General features: G+C 45.1%; 1 protein-coding gene and 1 long non-coding RNA gene across 12 annotated transcripts in view; one reads left to right on the forward strand and one right to left on the reverse strand.

Annotated features, from left to right (window-relative positions):
• Positions 1–15,885, reverse strand: part of il1rapl1a (interleukin 1 receptor accessory protein-like 1a) — a 330,464-nt gene that overhangs the window by 118,837 nt on the left and 195,742 nt on the right. For all 11 annotated transcript variants that reach the window (XM_023839920.2, XM_023840176.2, XM_023840338.2 and 8 more), the window contains one exon: positions 1,820–2,006. In XM_023839920.2, the coding sequence (XP_023695688.1) occupies positions 1,820–2,006 (187 nt within the window). The remainder of the gene's footprint in view (positions 1–1,819; positions 2,007–15,885) is intronic.
• LOC140578311 (uncharacterized) lies at positions 273–5,784 on the forward strand. The gene is made up of 3 exons (XR_011982408.1): positions 273–550; positions 718–793; positions 5,533–5,784. It is a non-coding gene; the product is annotated as an uncharacterized lncRNA (long non-coding RNA).

The raw sequence follows: 15,885 nt of genomic DNA on the forward strand, positions 1-15,885 counted from the left end.
AATGCAAAATCCACAAGACCATCCAGCAGTGTGAACACGAATCTTTTTATTCTTTGCATGATGCGAGTTTTTGGAAGAACTTGGAGTTCAATTCCGTAAAGAGAAGTAAGCTGATACTTCCCCACATAAAATTGCATTAGATAATGACATCATCAGCGACTCCTTAAGTAACCATTTAGCGTGGCTGCATTCTGCTCATCCAGCACGTGGCGGGAATCGTGAGGGAAGAAGCATCGCGGGTTCCGCTCTGCAGCTGAAAAGCCGCGCGAAGATAAAAGACAAGAACTCGCCTCTCTCCAGTCCGCCCGCGCTAACGGCAAAAAAAGAGCTGTCTGTTCTCCCTCGACACAGTCCAAACACTGGGTGGCAGACCTGCAGGCCCTCGCTAGCTTTTAATTTCATTTACAGTGAAACCGGAGGACAAATGGGGCCACATAATCCTGCCCTGATCTGCTGGAAACGAGCCGGCCCCAGCTCCCCGCTGTCGGTTCATCGGAGGGGGCGCCCCCGCTGGTGGGGTCCATCCCCAGCAGAGCAGAGGTGAAGCCAGGTAGCTTTACTCATCTGATCGTCTCACGTCGCCGACTTACCCTCCGGAGACCTACCGCCTCCCCCGCTGAACTAATCTTTTCCTCTGCAGCCGCTTCACAGTCTGCATATGCCATTCGTGGAATCTGCTTTTCCAAAACAATGAACATTATCTCCCCACGCTTCCAGCCTCCCCAGACTCACAGCCCCGGAGACGCCGAGCCGAGAAGAGCTGGATATCACGACAGCGCCAAGTATGTTAAAGGTGAGGAAAGTCCCCGTCGCTTCATTATCGTTTCTGTTTACACTGAAATCCACTGGCACTTAGCCTTTCTGCTGGCCTTCGGGCTCTGAGTGCACTGCACCGTTTATAAAGTACAGTAAACACGGCGCGCGGAAGAATTCCTGCCTGATAAATGGGACAAAGCCATTAGGTGATACAGGGCCCGGGTCCTAGAGGGCACATTGGGCTTTGTCGGGCGGTGAGCTGGGGGAAGGATGAAGCCGGGCATTCATGCCCAATGAACGACCCAATCCCCTGGGATCACTGGGAAATGGCAAACGGAACATGATCCTGGCACAGAGACACGTTCAGTCAGGCGTACAGCAAAGGCAGCCACATCGATCCTCGCTCACATAAAGGTTACCTGTGTAAGTCTGTTAGGGTGCTGCTCTGAAGTGGGAGCCGTATTGGTACAGTCAGACCAATATTAACGAGTGGGACATAAAGAGGCTTTCAACTCTTCAGACAAACCACCACTAATGGTCAATGGTTTTAAGGTAAAAAAAGGGCCAGAGATACACAACCTTGCACATGCATGTTTCAGGGATTTAATAAAGGGTTTGGACCCATACTTGATACCGTGGTAATAGTGTTGAGTTTAAACCTATGTGTAGGACTACGGCTATGGTGGTGTGAGTTTAGACCCTTACGTAGTACTATGGTAATGGTGGTGTGAGTTTAGATCCTTACGTAGTACTATGGTAATGGTGGTGTGAGTTTAGACCCTTACGTAGTACTATGGTAATGGTGGTGTGAGTTTAGACCCTTATGTAGTACTATGGTAATGGTGGTGTGAGTTTAGACCCTTACGTAGTACTATGGTAATGGTGGTGTGAGTTTAGACCCTTACGTAGTACTATGGTAACGGTGGTGTGAGTTTAGACCCTTTGTACTGCAGTAATAGTGATGAGTTTGAACCCTTACTTAGTACTACAGTAATGGTGGTGGTGGCGAGTTTAGATCAATACCAAACAATGGTAATAGTGACCCCCCTAGTGTGACTCTTACCTTGTACCAAACAATGACGGGGTCCTTCCCGGCCTGTACGTAGTCCTCGATATCTGGACAGGTGATCTCCTTGCTTTTACTCAATTCGGCCTTCTCAAAGTACCTCATTTTGGAATTGTAGCACAGGTCGGTGTCGTTTTCTGCCACGGTCAAAGACATCGACACCTTCATACAGTACGTGGAATTCCTGCAAAACACAAACGGATAAATGCATTTCATTAATCAGTGGTTTCAAAAGGCCTGCTAATGTCGTTGAATAATATTACAGACAGACATTACAGATGTCCCCTATTTCACCACTGAAATGTGATTCATACAGTTCAGCTGACAAGTCAGAAGTCGCTATGACACTATAGCTGTGAGCATGACACACTTCAGCTTTGATAAGAGCGTTTACTAACCAAATCTCTCCTGATTGCCTTCCAGCAAGGAGTCAGGGAATCATTTTCAGATTTTCCAACACTGGTTTAGCTTTTTTCCTTTTTTTTGTTTAATTCCCTCTGGAGAATTTCTATAAAACACTTTGTGAGAGAAATGTGCAATATCAAATGGCATTTAGCAAGATTAGCCTGATATGACCACATTTAGCTGGACGTTTCTCAGAATGTCGCTATTCTGCTGACCTCCCTGCTCACTACTGCTCTGTGTATCAACCCGTGATGGGGGGAGGGTGGCTGTCTATTTAATTGCTATTACAACTCCATCCGCTTCTGGTATAGGTAGTATGTTTTAGCCCCGTTGGGGGCAAATCAATTATGATGATCTTTCGAAACTGAAAGCGAAAGGGCTGGGGACAGAGGTGACATATCAGCCAGGCTTTGGCCCACAGTCCTCAGTCGTCCCCCCACCCCCCACTCCATCTCAGACGTCTCCTCCTCACATTCACTCTCTCCTCGGTCTAGCAACATAATATTTTACAGTCTGCGTCTTTTCCCCTGTTTTTCTTTTTCTTCCCTCCCTTTTTAGAAACCACTGGCACACGAGCCACTCCCCAGTTTAGCAGTAATAATGTGCCGAGTCGGTTTACAGTGCCGCTGGATGCAATTACGGCGCCGGCTGAATTTATTGGGGAGGGCGCCGCAGAATGTTAATGCGAGGGCGACGGGGAGCGTTCAGCCGCTCTCCGATTGAGGAGCAGCCCCGCGCCTCCGCGGTGAGGCTGAAGGAGCGCCGCCTGACTCAGACGGGAAGCGAGGAGCTTAATGAGCTGAATCCAGGAGCACGCGGCACAGGTGCGACTTCCCGCGTGGTGCTGGGCCCAGAGCCTTCCTACAGCAGAAGTCAAGGGACGATTCCCCTTTCACTGTGGCTCCTGTAACTGGAGCAGCAGCTGGCTTGGCAGTTAGGCAGCCGTACTGGTGCGCAGGACTGGTGAGGAGTCCTGGCTGGGATCCCAGACCAGAGACGACTGCGGAGAGAGGCATCGAACCCGAGCTTCCTGATAATTTACAGCGCAACGCCCAGCTCCTGAAGTTTAAAAATGGCAACAGGCTCCGGGTTTGAGCTTCAGCTAAACAAGTATATAATGCACAGTAATTATATTACACCAATGGAATTAGCATATTCCATCATCTACGCTACATTAACCTCACTGCATTCACCTGTCTCTGCTTATCAGGGTAACAGTTTCACCTCCTTTCATTAAAGAATATGATTTTGTTGGTCAATTTCTGCTAATTAGTTCAATACCCAAGAGTAACATTAAGACGGGGGGTGTGTCAATTTCACTCTACAATCTAACCCCCCCCACCCCACCCGCCAATAAGATTCATCCTGTTCATTTCTTACTTCAGAGCTTTTCAGAGAATGATGGGAAAAATTTCTGAGGAGAACCCCCTCGTGAATTTTTCAGTGCACAAAGCGTGAAGGACACAACACGTGAGGATGGATCCCAGGGCTGAGCCGGGACAGCAGACCAATACGGAGCTCCAGTGCTCTTGCTGATCCATTCGACCATCAATGTGAATGATTTGGTGGAGAAAAACAGGGCAGAGTCACAAATTATCAGTGGCAAAAAAACGAGAAGAGGCACTGAATCAGCAGCAGCAAATGGGACTTCTGAACACTGATTGACACTGTTTTTCACGCTCCGTGCTGATTGGGTGCATGTGATCAGGCGACGGCGCACAGAGACTGACGGCGAATATCAGGTGTGACCTGGAATAATAAATCGTGGGACTTTGTGGTGGGAATGTTTCAGCACTTAACCTATAGGTGGTGCTGTGGTTCAGGTTCCTGACTCACCATATCGAGTGTCAGAATCTCTCTCGGAGGAGAATGCTGATAGGCGGAAGCAAAGAAAAACTACATTTCGGGGCAAGTGTGGTGAGGGAAACTTATTAGAACACAAAGGCAGGGAGGATGCACACAAGAAACCAAAATGGCTGCCGGGTGGTAGAAGCACTACCCATAGCTGTAGGGTGAATGGCTTTCGGCTAATGCTCCGTTTCAGAGGGAGGTTTCCAATTCATAATCCCTGTTATAGGTCTTGATGAAAGCACTACATTGGAACTGTTTTTGTAATAGGAAGCTTTAGTAATTTCACACAGTAATTTGCTGGGTGTGGTTGCATACTCACCATACATTACTCCCCAGGTGGAAGTTATCAGAGCCATTTAAGTCAGCAGTTTTAAGATGGTCCCTCTACAGTAGCAACACTTATACCTTATCTGTGCAACCGATAAACAACAACGTCTAATCTAAGTCGGCATGGGCCGGAACTATAAATACTGTACGTCAGTGGTCTCCACTTTGGATACGACAAATCAAAATCCCTCCCCCCGGGGAGTGATCATGATTTGCCCAGAGCTCAACATGGAACTCTCAGCCTTGTGATTGGAGAGCTTGTCAATATTTGCCTCGGAACACGGTCAAGTAAACCTTGGACTGGAATCAGAGGAATGTGGAGAGCAGAAATCGATGGACAGTACGGAAAGGAACCATAGGCTACACGGAGTCCCGAAACACAAAGCGGAAGCGATCAATGGGTTTGATCCCAGTATGTCCCAGTACCTGTTTAAGAGTCACTAATGATGCCAAAGCCATGAGGGGCTGTGTGTGTGTGTGTGTGTGTGAGAGACAGAATGAGGAACCAGCAGGAGACAATCAGCCCGCAGGTTTTGGGATGGATGCATGTCGTGTTCACAAATCTCTTCAGTCCAGGTAATCCAAGTAGAAATCTGTCCCACAGAACTCACTTAAAGGGCCCAAACAAACAGAAAATAATAGACTGCAAATATGTGCAGACAAAGTAATGCAGCGGATTAGCAGAACACTGCGCCGAAGCGGAAGTGCACTTGTAAGCGATGATCTCTCGTGCAGTTTAATTAAACAACTGCTGCAAATATGACATGATATGGAGATTATCGGAGACACCTTCCACCAGATGGACACCTGAGCAAATGAGATCCCTGAGTCCCATCCCTGCTAAATATTCCGGCCAGAGCAAATACACCTGCAACGAGGGATTGTGGGATTTCATCTGTTGTCCCCAAGTGATCAATAGATGAGGTCAAACACATCCATCACATTTTTTTTTTAATTACCTGAGGATTTTGAATTTAAATACATCAAAATGCACATCTGCTATAAAGTATGTCAGATATCTATAGAGAATCTGCATAATTTCCAGGCTTCCACGCTAATTTTGAAAATGAATGTAAACATATGGAAATATACGCTTGTTTATTCACTTTTCTCTTCTTCTTTTTCAGAATTAGACATCAAAGAGGGAGATATTTAGGCTGAACACAGAAGATCTGAGGCATTGCTTAAAGTTTCCATATTCTCAAAGTAGCTGTGTCAGCCACACAATACACCCGCATCGTTACTGTAACACGTCTAGGTCATCGGCTGTGCATGGTTTTAGGTTGCAGCGTTGTTACTAAATCCAGTGACAATCTCGCGTCAAGGTGGAAACGTAATATTTATAGCGCTTTAATGCCATGCCTTCCTGTGCTGGGTGGGGGGGGATAAAAAAAAATAAACCATCTTGTATCACTTCATGGCACTGTCATACTTCAAATGCAATAAGATTTTAAAGAGGAAAATAAATATATAAAGACAGAAATCCCGGCTGACAGTTTGCAGAGTAAGACTTGAGAAGTTGCCGGGACCATCTCATTACAGTGGACAGGCTGCTGAGGATACAGCGCTGCACTGGGAGGGCTGGGAAGGGGGCGGCAGGCAGGTATATATTGGGAACCTAAAGCATCAGGTTTCTCCAGGGTCACATGCTCAAATGCTTTACACAGTTTAGTACTAAATGCCCCCCCGTCATCCGTCATCCTTCTCAATTCAGCACTTTGCACGGAGTCCAAAGGGATAAGCTTCATTATCTGCTTTACAAATTATAATTTATGCATTAAACTATATATTTATTACAGTTTAGTAATATATATGCAAAAGATCACTGGATATGTGGTATATTATGTCTATAATATGAATGTAATTAACAGTTTAGAAAATATAGGTACCGTGCAGGTAGGTACAGTACCTACTAAATAAATCATGTTCCTTTTTATATTTTAATTATGTTTTTTCCTTGAGAGCTGAAGTGAATTCAGCTGTAGTTCCTTCAGAATCTCCACAGCTATCTAGAAGCCAAGACGACAGCAAGTCCTGGATATTCACATCAGCATCCTCTCACCCATTTTGTGTAAACCACTTCCGACATATCCAGGGTCAGGCCAGAGCTACTGGGATTCAGCCACAGAAAAGTACTGTAAAAGTGCATACGTGTGGAGATGAAAGCAGACCTTTATGGTTCATAACTGGCCAATCACAACCTTCTTCACAGCACACGAACTACCAATAGAAGAGTTTCAGCACACGAGCCAATTGGAACATTAATTTGGCATTATATAAATCTCTTCTGAATTCTGACACTGCTTAATTACAGGATAGCACTAACACTGGAAGTGGTTCACATTTCAGAGGGCAAAAGGACCAGGAAAAAAGACAGATAAAAAAAAATACCCTTGATAACTTTTAGAAGTATAAAATATTACATCTTCATCTTTGTTTAATTGCTTTGCTGAGAATATAAAAGATAACGGAGCCAAGAGACCTTATTAATCTAAAACGAGGACAAGCAAAATATGAATTATCAAGTAGGACTAAGCCTGACATGCCATCACTATTTTTTGTATTTGGATGTTTTGTAAAAGTATTTCTTAAATTTTAAAAGATCAGCTGCTTCTTGTTGTTAAACATATATATATATATATATATATATATAACCTATTTGTTGTCTAGAGCAACTCAATCCACTATCCTCAATGAAATTATTATTAAAACAATTTATACAACAAAAATGGTAATCTTCAGTAAATATTTAGTGGTCCTGGGAACTACCTGAATTCATTGTTTATTCTACTTTGAGCAGAACAGATTTTGAAATTTCTATCGTCATCTATGCCACATAAAACTAAAAAAACTGAATACAGAGCGAATACAAACCGAAACTAAACACAGTGCAAACGAAATATAGGCGGAATAAAAACTGAATACAGACCAAATCTAAAAACAGTACAAATGAAATACAGGCAGAATAAAGACCGAATACAGACCGAACCTAAACACAGTACAAAGGAAATATAGGAAGACTAAATCTGAATATTGACCGAAACTAAACACAGTACAAACTAAATATTGATGGAATAAAAACCAAATACAGACCGAATCTAAACACAGTACAAACTAAATACAGGCGGAATAAAAATCGAACCCAGACCGAACCTCAACGCAGTACAAACGAAATATAGGCAGAATAAAACCGAATACAGACTGAATCTAAACACAGTACAGACTAAATATAGGCGGAATAAAAAAACGTGAAGATGGTGCTTATTATTAATGTTCCTTAATAATGTGCCTATTGAGGCTGCTTTGATCCGCCATTAGATTAGTGCTTTGATATCTGCTCCTTCTGATATAATGTCTCGTTCTGTTTCATTTGTCGGATGGGAGCAGCTGCCCCATCCAGATTAGGTGGCTCCAGGACCACGCAGCCGTTTTCCACTCTGCTAAGCCTTTAAGCGTGTTTTATTAATCCTTTCCACATTGGGTCACACATGCTCCGATTGCGGTCCAGCACCCGTCTGAGTGACAGACAGACAGACAGACAGACAGACAGACAGACAGAAAGCAAGCAAGCAAGCAAGCAGTACCATTGCAGCTGCTTTATTTACTGGCCATCTTCCATTTATTTGGTGTGTATACGGTGGACTGTTCAGCTAATTTATATAATATCATCTAGATGCCCTGGGAAAAACCGAAAAAGATTTTCTTCGTGCCAGTGCAGCACATTTTGAGACAGATTGAAAGAGAGAGGCAGTGTGAGAGAAAGAGAGAGAGAGAAAGAGAGAGAGAGTCCCTTTTCGCAGTCAGTCTTGGTTTCCAAACCACACAAAGAGCCCCAGTGAATTTCTCAATGCTCCCTCTCGCAGTTCTGGGGAAAGAAAACACAGGCTAATGATTTGTCCGTTCCATAATTAATAGGTTCACTGTGAGAGGATGTGCAGAGGGGCAGCTGCACATATGTGAGCCTAGAGTCTGTTTTCAGTGCGACCACTATGGCTGTCCCTGGATTTCTTTCATTGCGGACTCTCCGCAGAAGATCGAGAGCAGTAATAATGCTCCGCATACCTGAATAGGCTTGATGGGAAGTTGATAGACGGCATACTAAGAGGTGCTGTAATACTGGGACCAGACAAAACAGTAAATTAAATAAGCGGGGATTTTAAACGGCCAGTGACCCAGCCCATTGCAGGACACATGCTCACTTGCCCTGGTGCTTAATTTATCGACAGCGTAAGGAAAATATGATGATGAGTCTGGTGGCCTAGAGGTTAAACCCAAGGAAACAGTAAACAAGACTGGGAATGCGCCCCCCCCACCCCGTAAATACGGGAACCTCGCCCTCGCTCAGGACTCTGTTCCCCAACGGGACCAAGGCCACGGACGGACTCCGATCAATCTTCAGGCAACAGGTGAGTTATTTACGAAGGTCAGGCAGTATGGCAGGCTGGAGGGGGGCCACCTGCGGGCGGCTCGTAATTCACCTGCCATCGTGCGAGGCCAGGTGATTAACGGGCCACGCCATTAGCTTGACTGTGGGCCAAGTTACACGCCCCTCACTGCCCCTCACTGCCCCCCCCCCCACTCATCACACTCCCAATGCTTTCCATCCGTTTAAAAAGGTGGAGTCCGCTATCAATCGTCTCTCCCCCTCCGAAACTCCTCCCGTAAAGCTGGCCAACTCAGCACACGACGTGGGCGGATTAGGCGTGTGTGTGGGGGGGTGGGGGTGGTGGCGCATGCTGACGTGGGAGGACAGCGCCAGAAGGGGACGCCGTGTTTTTCAGAGGCCGGTGTCTGCTGAAATCTCATCTGCGTTCCACTGAGTGGAAAATGCGGCCGCACACCGTGACAGGCAGAGGCTGGCGTGGACCAGAGTGCATCCTGGAACATGGGACAGCTCCACACACACAGGATCCTTTGGCAAATGCTGAGTCACAACGCATTCACACAGTGACCGGCCCCAAGTGCATCATGGGAAGGATTTTCTAAATAAATATGCAAGGCATGTCAACTACTTCAAATACTTCGCAGCAACAGGGTGAAAGAAGCTGCAGGATGAATTTTCTGCTTTTCCAGCTGGCAGAAAGAAATTTTGTGTGTGTGTACTGTATGTGTATGTGTGTGTGTGTGTGTGTGTGTGCCGGCGTGTCACAACATCCAGGAGAACGGCTCAAAATTCATGGTCTGATGGTGGGTAAAAGGAGAGAAAAATGACAACCTTAGAGCCAGTTCATGGTAATCGGCTCTACCTGTGTGATAAAGAATACGGGGGACAAAAAAAGCAGGAAGTGAATTCTGAATTCAAGTAGCAAACCAGGTGCATTAAGTGACACTTTGATTCCATTACTGACTGAAATTACAGGCTTCTGCAGACTACAAACCATGTTAATTAATTCACTAATTTACAGAACTGTGCAAAAGTCCTAGGCAGTCAAAGAAAATGATGCTTAAATGATCTTCCTGCTGGTGTAAGGCTACGATTTTATGCCTGTCGGGAAACTCACCCCAGCATTTACAGTAACTGTCCAACGTGTCCATGTGTTTGTTGATTTGGCCACTAGCATAGCATGTTTGGCTAACTGTCCATTAATTTATCTTCTGTACCCGCTTGTGAAATGAAGGGTGAAGGGGGTTTCGGAGCCTATCCTGGGAAGGCGCAGGCGGGGAACGACCCGAGATGGGGCACCATCACAAGGCAGACGTATGGACAACTAGGCAACACCGATTCACCGTAGCCTGTTTTTAGACTGATCTGGAACCACAATGACATGGGGAGAATTTTTCAAGAAGCAGATATAAACGTACTACTCAGATTAATAACTTTTCTGTGATTGTCAAACACTTTTGCACAGTGCTGTACGTAAGACATACAGTATAACTACCTGTAAACGCACTGTGACATGCTGATTTTGGATCTGTGACTGGCAAGAATAGTGTAGAAAGTAACAATATTAACAAAAAGGCCATGACAGGCTGCGTGATTTTGGAAAACTTCAGATATTACTATGTGATAAAAAATTTTTTTGCAATAAATGTTGCGATATTTATGAAGCAAAAATTGAGCTAAAAATAAGTACATTTCTCACAAACGCAGCTATGAATGATTTAAACAGCAAGGACGATAATGATTATGATTGACTTGGAGAGGATATGCAGACCTCATGCAAAAGCAGAGGCAATAAACTTTAAAAATAAGTTTTATACATAAGATAATCTTGAAAAGGAACAATTGTTAAAATTGAAAAGCTCGTTTCCTATGACAGAGTAAAAATGTTTTAGTGAAATTTAACCCCCCCCCCCAACCCCCCCGCACTCGTTGAATCTTTCACCAAGAACACAAAATATTGGTAGTAAATTGCAAAAAAATGTTTTTTTTTTTTTTAAATACCATACACTTCTGTATATGTCCGGATGGTATGAGAAAGCCTGATCTCAACCTGGGTGTCACGGTCCTTGCGATGTGGGAACTGAATGTGCATAACATGCAATGTTGATATTAATATCGCATGTCACACAGCCCTAATTGTGATTGGTGGTTCGCTGTGCATGCAGAACCTGTATGTTACTCACTAGCAAAACTCCATGTATCCAAAAATACTTAAATCAGAGTAAATTATGTTAGACTTCTCTTACAGATTAATCATGGAAAATGAGAACCATGTGAGTTTTCCTTTTGTTGCAGCATGATGTGATTTAAACGGACTTACATGGCATTGCACATCCTGCAACGTGATTGGTGTGCACATCATGACTCTGCCTTGTGAAGACCAACACAGGCTGCATCTGTACACTGTCATCAGGGGATGTGCACCTTCCGGGGTCCGCTTGCCAGTGGGACACAGTGTGAAGAGGCCATGAGAAGGACGCAGATTCATAAACTAATCTTTCCACTCCACTTTTTAGAGAACAGACCCTGATCAGTGGGATCAGTCAGCCGTAGCCAGGAAATTCACGCAGTGATTAATTTAATCAGAGCTCCGCTTTCATGGTACATTTAACTAGCTTTTATGTGCCACACACATTTGTATATTCCACATTCACACACCATACATAGTCACTTTTCTTTAAGCATCCCACTAGTACCGGTTAGGAACCACTTCTGCCTCTAGAACGGCTTACATGAAAGACGAGTTCTGCATTTAGAGAAGCCTTTCTGCACCCAACTGTTGTTCTGAGCTGTTATTCTTGCACTTTTGACGGTTTGCACTTTTCTTGTTAGGTTTCATTTGTCTGGACATTCTCCTTAGACCTATTTTATTAAGTTGGCGTTTTTAGCCACAGAAACGGCTCTGACTGGTTGTTTTTTGTTCATCGACATCATTCCCTGTAAACTGCAGACACTGTAGCGCGTGAAGATCCCATGAGGGCGACTCTGAGATACTAGAACCACCGACAGTCACACCATATTCAAAATCTCCCCTAAGATCACACATCCTAGAAATTCTCAGAGCATTCTTAGAGATGCTCAGCCAAACCGTATGTGGACCCCTGGACCGTGTCTATAGCTGTATGTATTCACTTGCAGCCACGTGGTTCACTGTTTGGAGCAGCAGACACAAGCAGGTGTACTTAGTAAAGTCACCAGTGAGTGCATAATGTGTGAAAGAAAAAAACTGCACCAGTAAAATGCTCTTAGGGTATGAAAAATGACTGTGACAGCATGGGGCGATAATCGATAGTGCAGAAAGCAGAGATTTACAGGATCTCACAGAAAGACGCACCGAAAAGGCCTTACAGGAATGTTTTCATGTGAAGAGGGAGTGGATTTCAAGGAAACAGTGATGCAACAGTGAGCTTACTCCATATCGACAGACTTTTACACCTCCTTCACGTCATACCATACCTAACCCTAACCCTAATCCCCTGCATGAACAGCGTAGGCTCAAGGATTCTCTGTGCCCTAAAAAGCGACCCTTCCTTGTAACGTCTAATGTGTTCTCTGTCACATATGTCCTTAACGGGCCTTTTCACAATAATCTCAAAGAGCCTTTAACGGATTCTTTTTTTTTTTGTGTTCCCCCAGAATAAGCTCATAAACAGGACCCATCATTTTTCACATTTTCAGCAAACCCTACAGCTTGAAGTTTGACTTTACATAAAAAAAGTTGATGTTGCTTCTCCAATTGGGTCACTTATCCCTTGAGTGGCAGCTGAGACGTGTCTGGAATCAAGCGAGGTTTTTTTTTATTATTAATGGACGGGGTGTGGGCTTGGCAGAGGAGATGGGGGCAATTTGATTTTCTCAAACAATTTGATTCTGACATTTTGTTTGAGCGATAAAGCCCAACGACACACCAGGAATGAAGGTCAGTGTCTCCGCTATCAGTTCCAGCCATCCCGGTGGCCGGACTCCTTCTGCACACGTCCAGCCAAACAGGGTGAATAAGGGCACAAAGCTGGAAGCACTTGCAGCCAGACGGGCTGAACAATGGTTCTCCTGGCTAGTGGATAACGGAGACATACTGTAATACTGGGGAGGACAAGGATGAGGAAGGACCAGATAAACTCACTTAAGGTGCCACTTAAAAAATGTTGTGATATCACTGACAAAACATGCACGAGTTGTGGTTCTTTTCCGCCTCCAGATGCTTTATGGCGCTGTGCCGCATGGGTCACGTGACCCCGGAAAGCCGCAGCCCTGCTGAATAGACAGCTCCGTTTCCTACGCTAGGAGTGATGCTTTCCAGGTCAGGCATATTTGAAAACGCATTCATGAAGCTGGCCATCTTCCGTTGCAACCGAAACAGGATCAGGCATGCGGGGACGATGACAGCGATAACGGCAGCAGCACGGAGGATGACCTGTAAGTCTGATTCACAAAAGATGTGGTGGAGGCAGCCCTGGGTCGGCGAGCTGCTTTCTGCCTCCTCTCTGCCCTCTGTTCCTCTGAAGCCTCCTGATGTAAAAGCTGCCATGCATTTCCAAGACACTTCCAGCGTTACAGTCCCCTCGTCCTCCTTTCATCTTCGGTGCTCCGGAGTTGATCGTGACGATCTGAGCCGTAGGCAGTCCTGTCTGCTCTCTTCCACATTTTTACACCTCCTCCAGCTCTCCATCCGCATTTTTGTTTTTACCGTCAACTGTTCCCGAGTCATATGTCTTTCCTCTGTTCCTCCTCCCAGTCCTCATCTTCTGCAGACCAAATGCTTCAAAGTCGCACGTCTCCTCTCTGTTCTGTGGCTCTGTCCGCGTTTTTTCACAGATCTCCTACCATCCCTTCTTCCCGATCTCCTTCTCACCGCCTCCGCGGGCTGCGATGCCATGGTGTTTTCAACGTGGCTGGATTTCAGCGGAACGGGCAAGAAACCGGGCGGCCACAACTTTCCAACGCTCTCGGGAACTCAGGAGTGTCACTGTGGTGATGGAAGCCATCTGTTTGGCAGTGACACAGCGACACAGTCAAAGACACATCTCCGTGGATACCGCCGAGCCTGACGGATGGGATGGATGCTCTATATTCTCACTGTGTTGAGTGAGAGATGCTGAGAAAAGATTTATCACACCGAACTGTACATAGCGGCAGAAGAGCATTCACACCTAGGAGCAAAAATGCTAAATTTGTGCACAAATGATGGATTGGAATCACTTTACAGCCTGATGAAACAGAGGGAATGGAAAAAAAACCTGTATATCCATTTTATGGCACAATTTTGGACACAGTGCCCCATAATCCCTAATTTATTGTCACTTTTAAGGTACAGTGTTTGACTGATATGTTAGCTTGCAAAAATATATAATTTATACGAAAATTTATGACATCAGCCAATTATTCTTATGATAATGCAAAGAGCAAAAGTTTCATACATATACTGACACGATTAGCTTTGTCACAACATGTACCCTTGGGCAGGAACGTCTTGGGTTTGCAGCAGTCATGATGATCTCCACTGTTACCCAGAGTGTGATGAGTATATATAGTGTGTATTTTAGTGCAATTCAACCCATTAGCCAACATAGGCAGCCAACACAGGCAAGGCCAGATTTTTACATGGGCTTCCCTGGGCTATAACCCAGGGCCCTGAATTGTAGGGGGCCCAAATTTTTTTTTAGTTGTTACAACAGCACTTTACACTGTAGGTAGGGCCCCAACAATAAATTTAGGCCAGGGCCCCCCAAACCACTAAATTCAGTTCTGGCCTACAGTGCCATCTTTTAAAGGGTGCCGCTCCCCTGGTGCACGGAGCACTGCACACGGTGCACCGTCCGCCGCTCCCCTGGTGCACGGAGCACTGCACACGGTGCACCGTCCGCCGCTCCCCTGGTGCACACAGCACTGCACACGGTGCACCGTCCGAGACATCGTCGGCAGTGAAGCTGACCCATAAGGACCTCCACTGATGCATTTATACATTCTTTGCTTGGTGGACACATTCATCCAAAGCAATTCACAGCTTCATCCGTTATATATTTAGACACCGAATGGATATATTTAGACAAAGAACAGACACTGATCAAATGAAGCAAAACAGCAGGATTTTTTCTTTCCTCTTTAACTATGACGCCACCTTGTGGCCCCATTTAGCAGTATCTGGCATACAAAACAGACTCCCTGTCCATCTGGAGCCAATGCCTGTCTGACAGGACACAACCTGAGAAACCGAATTTCTCAGTTCATCCCAAGGAACTGATCTCCTGGCAGCTAAGTATGATCGGTGCCTTCAGAAGAGGAGCCTGGGATGAGTGCGCTGATGCACGCCCCCCCCACCCGCTGTGCAAACCGTCAAATCGAGCGGCTCCGGCCTTCATCCACAGACCTGTCCCGCAGAGTGTCTGTCTCCGCGCCGAAAGGCCATAGCAGGCATCAAGATGTGCCTTGTTCCAGTCATGAGTACCGCTTATGAGTTTGACAGGCACAAACACTCATGTTTACGATTCAGCCCCCTAAATATACTGCTGAGAAACAAATTCTGGGGGTTTAACGTTAGAGCTGAATTATTCAACAGACGGTAAAAAAAAAATGAATTATGCATAATCACTACAGCGATATTTCCATAATGTCATAATCTCTATAAAATGTTGACATTTTGGAAACGGATATTTTACTCATAATGATGCTGCTAAGTTGACAGAGAGCCTCCGAGGTATGATCGGCCCTTTTATACAGAATAATAAAATCATCAATATGCTCCAAAGGGACATCAGTCAGACCACATCTGAATGGGAGCAACCTTTACAAACACTTTACTTCCTACGCCAAGCAACATTGACACATTTTGCAACAAGATAAAAATGGAGTGCCTTCAAGGTGCCGTTCAGCATCACTTGTAGCCTACATTCACCTAAGAGGCTTCTTTTGGGTAAAGATAAAATGTCTTTAGCTCTTTTATTGAGGACAATGTGAGGAATGACCACCAATGTTACAGAAAAACTATATTTATGCCATACATATAAATAGAGTTGATACTGAAGAGATTTGGAAATCTATGTCAGCCGATTCCTCCTTGGCTGTCCAGCCTTTCCATCTCCCACAAAACGCTCAACGG

The sequence above is a fragment of the Paramormyrops kingsleyae genome, chromosome 1, assembly GCF_048594095.1.
Source record: "Paramormyrops kingsleyae isolate MSU_618 chromosome 1, PKINGS_0.4, whole genome shotgun sequence".
Taxonomy (NCBI): Eukaryota; Metazoa; Chordata; class Actinopteri; order Osteoglossiformes; family Mormyridae; genus Paramormyrops; species Paramormyrops kingsleyae.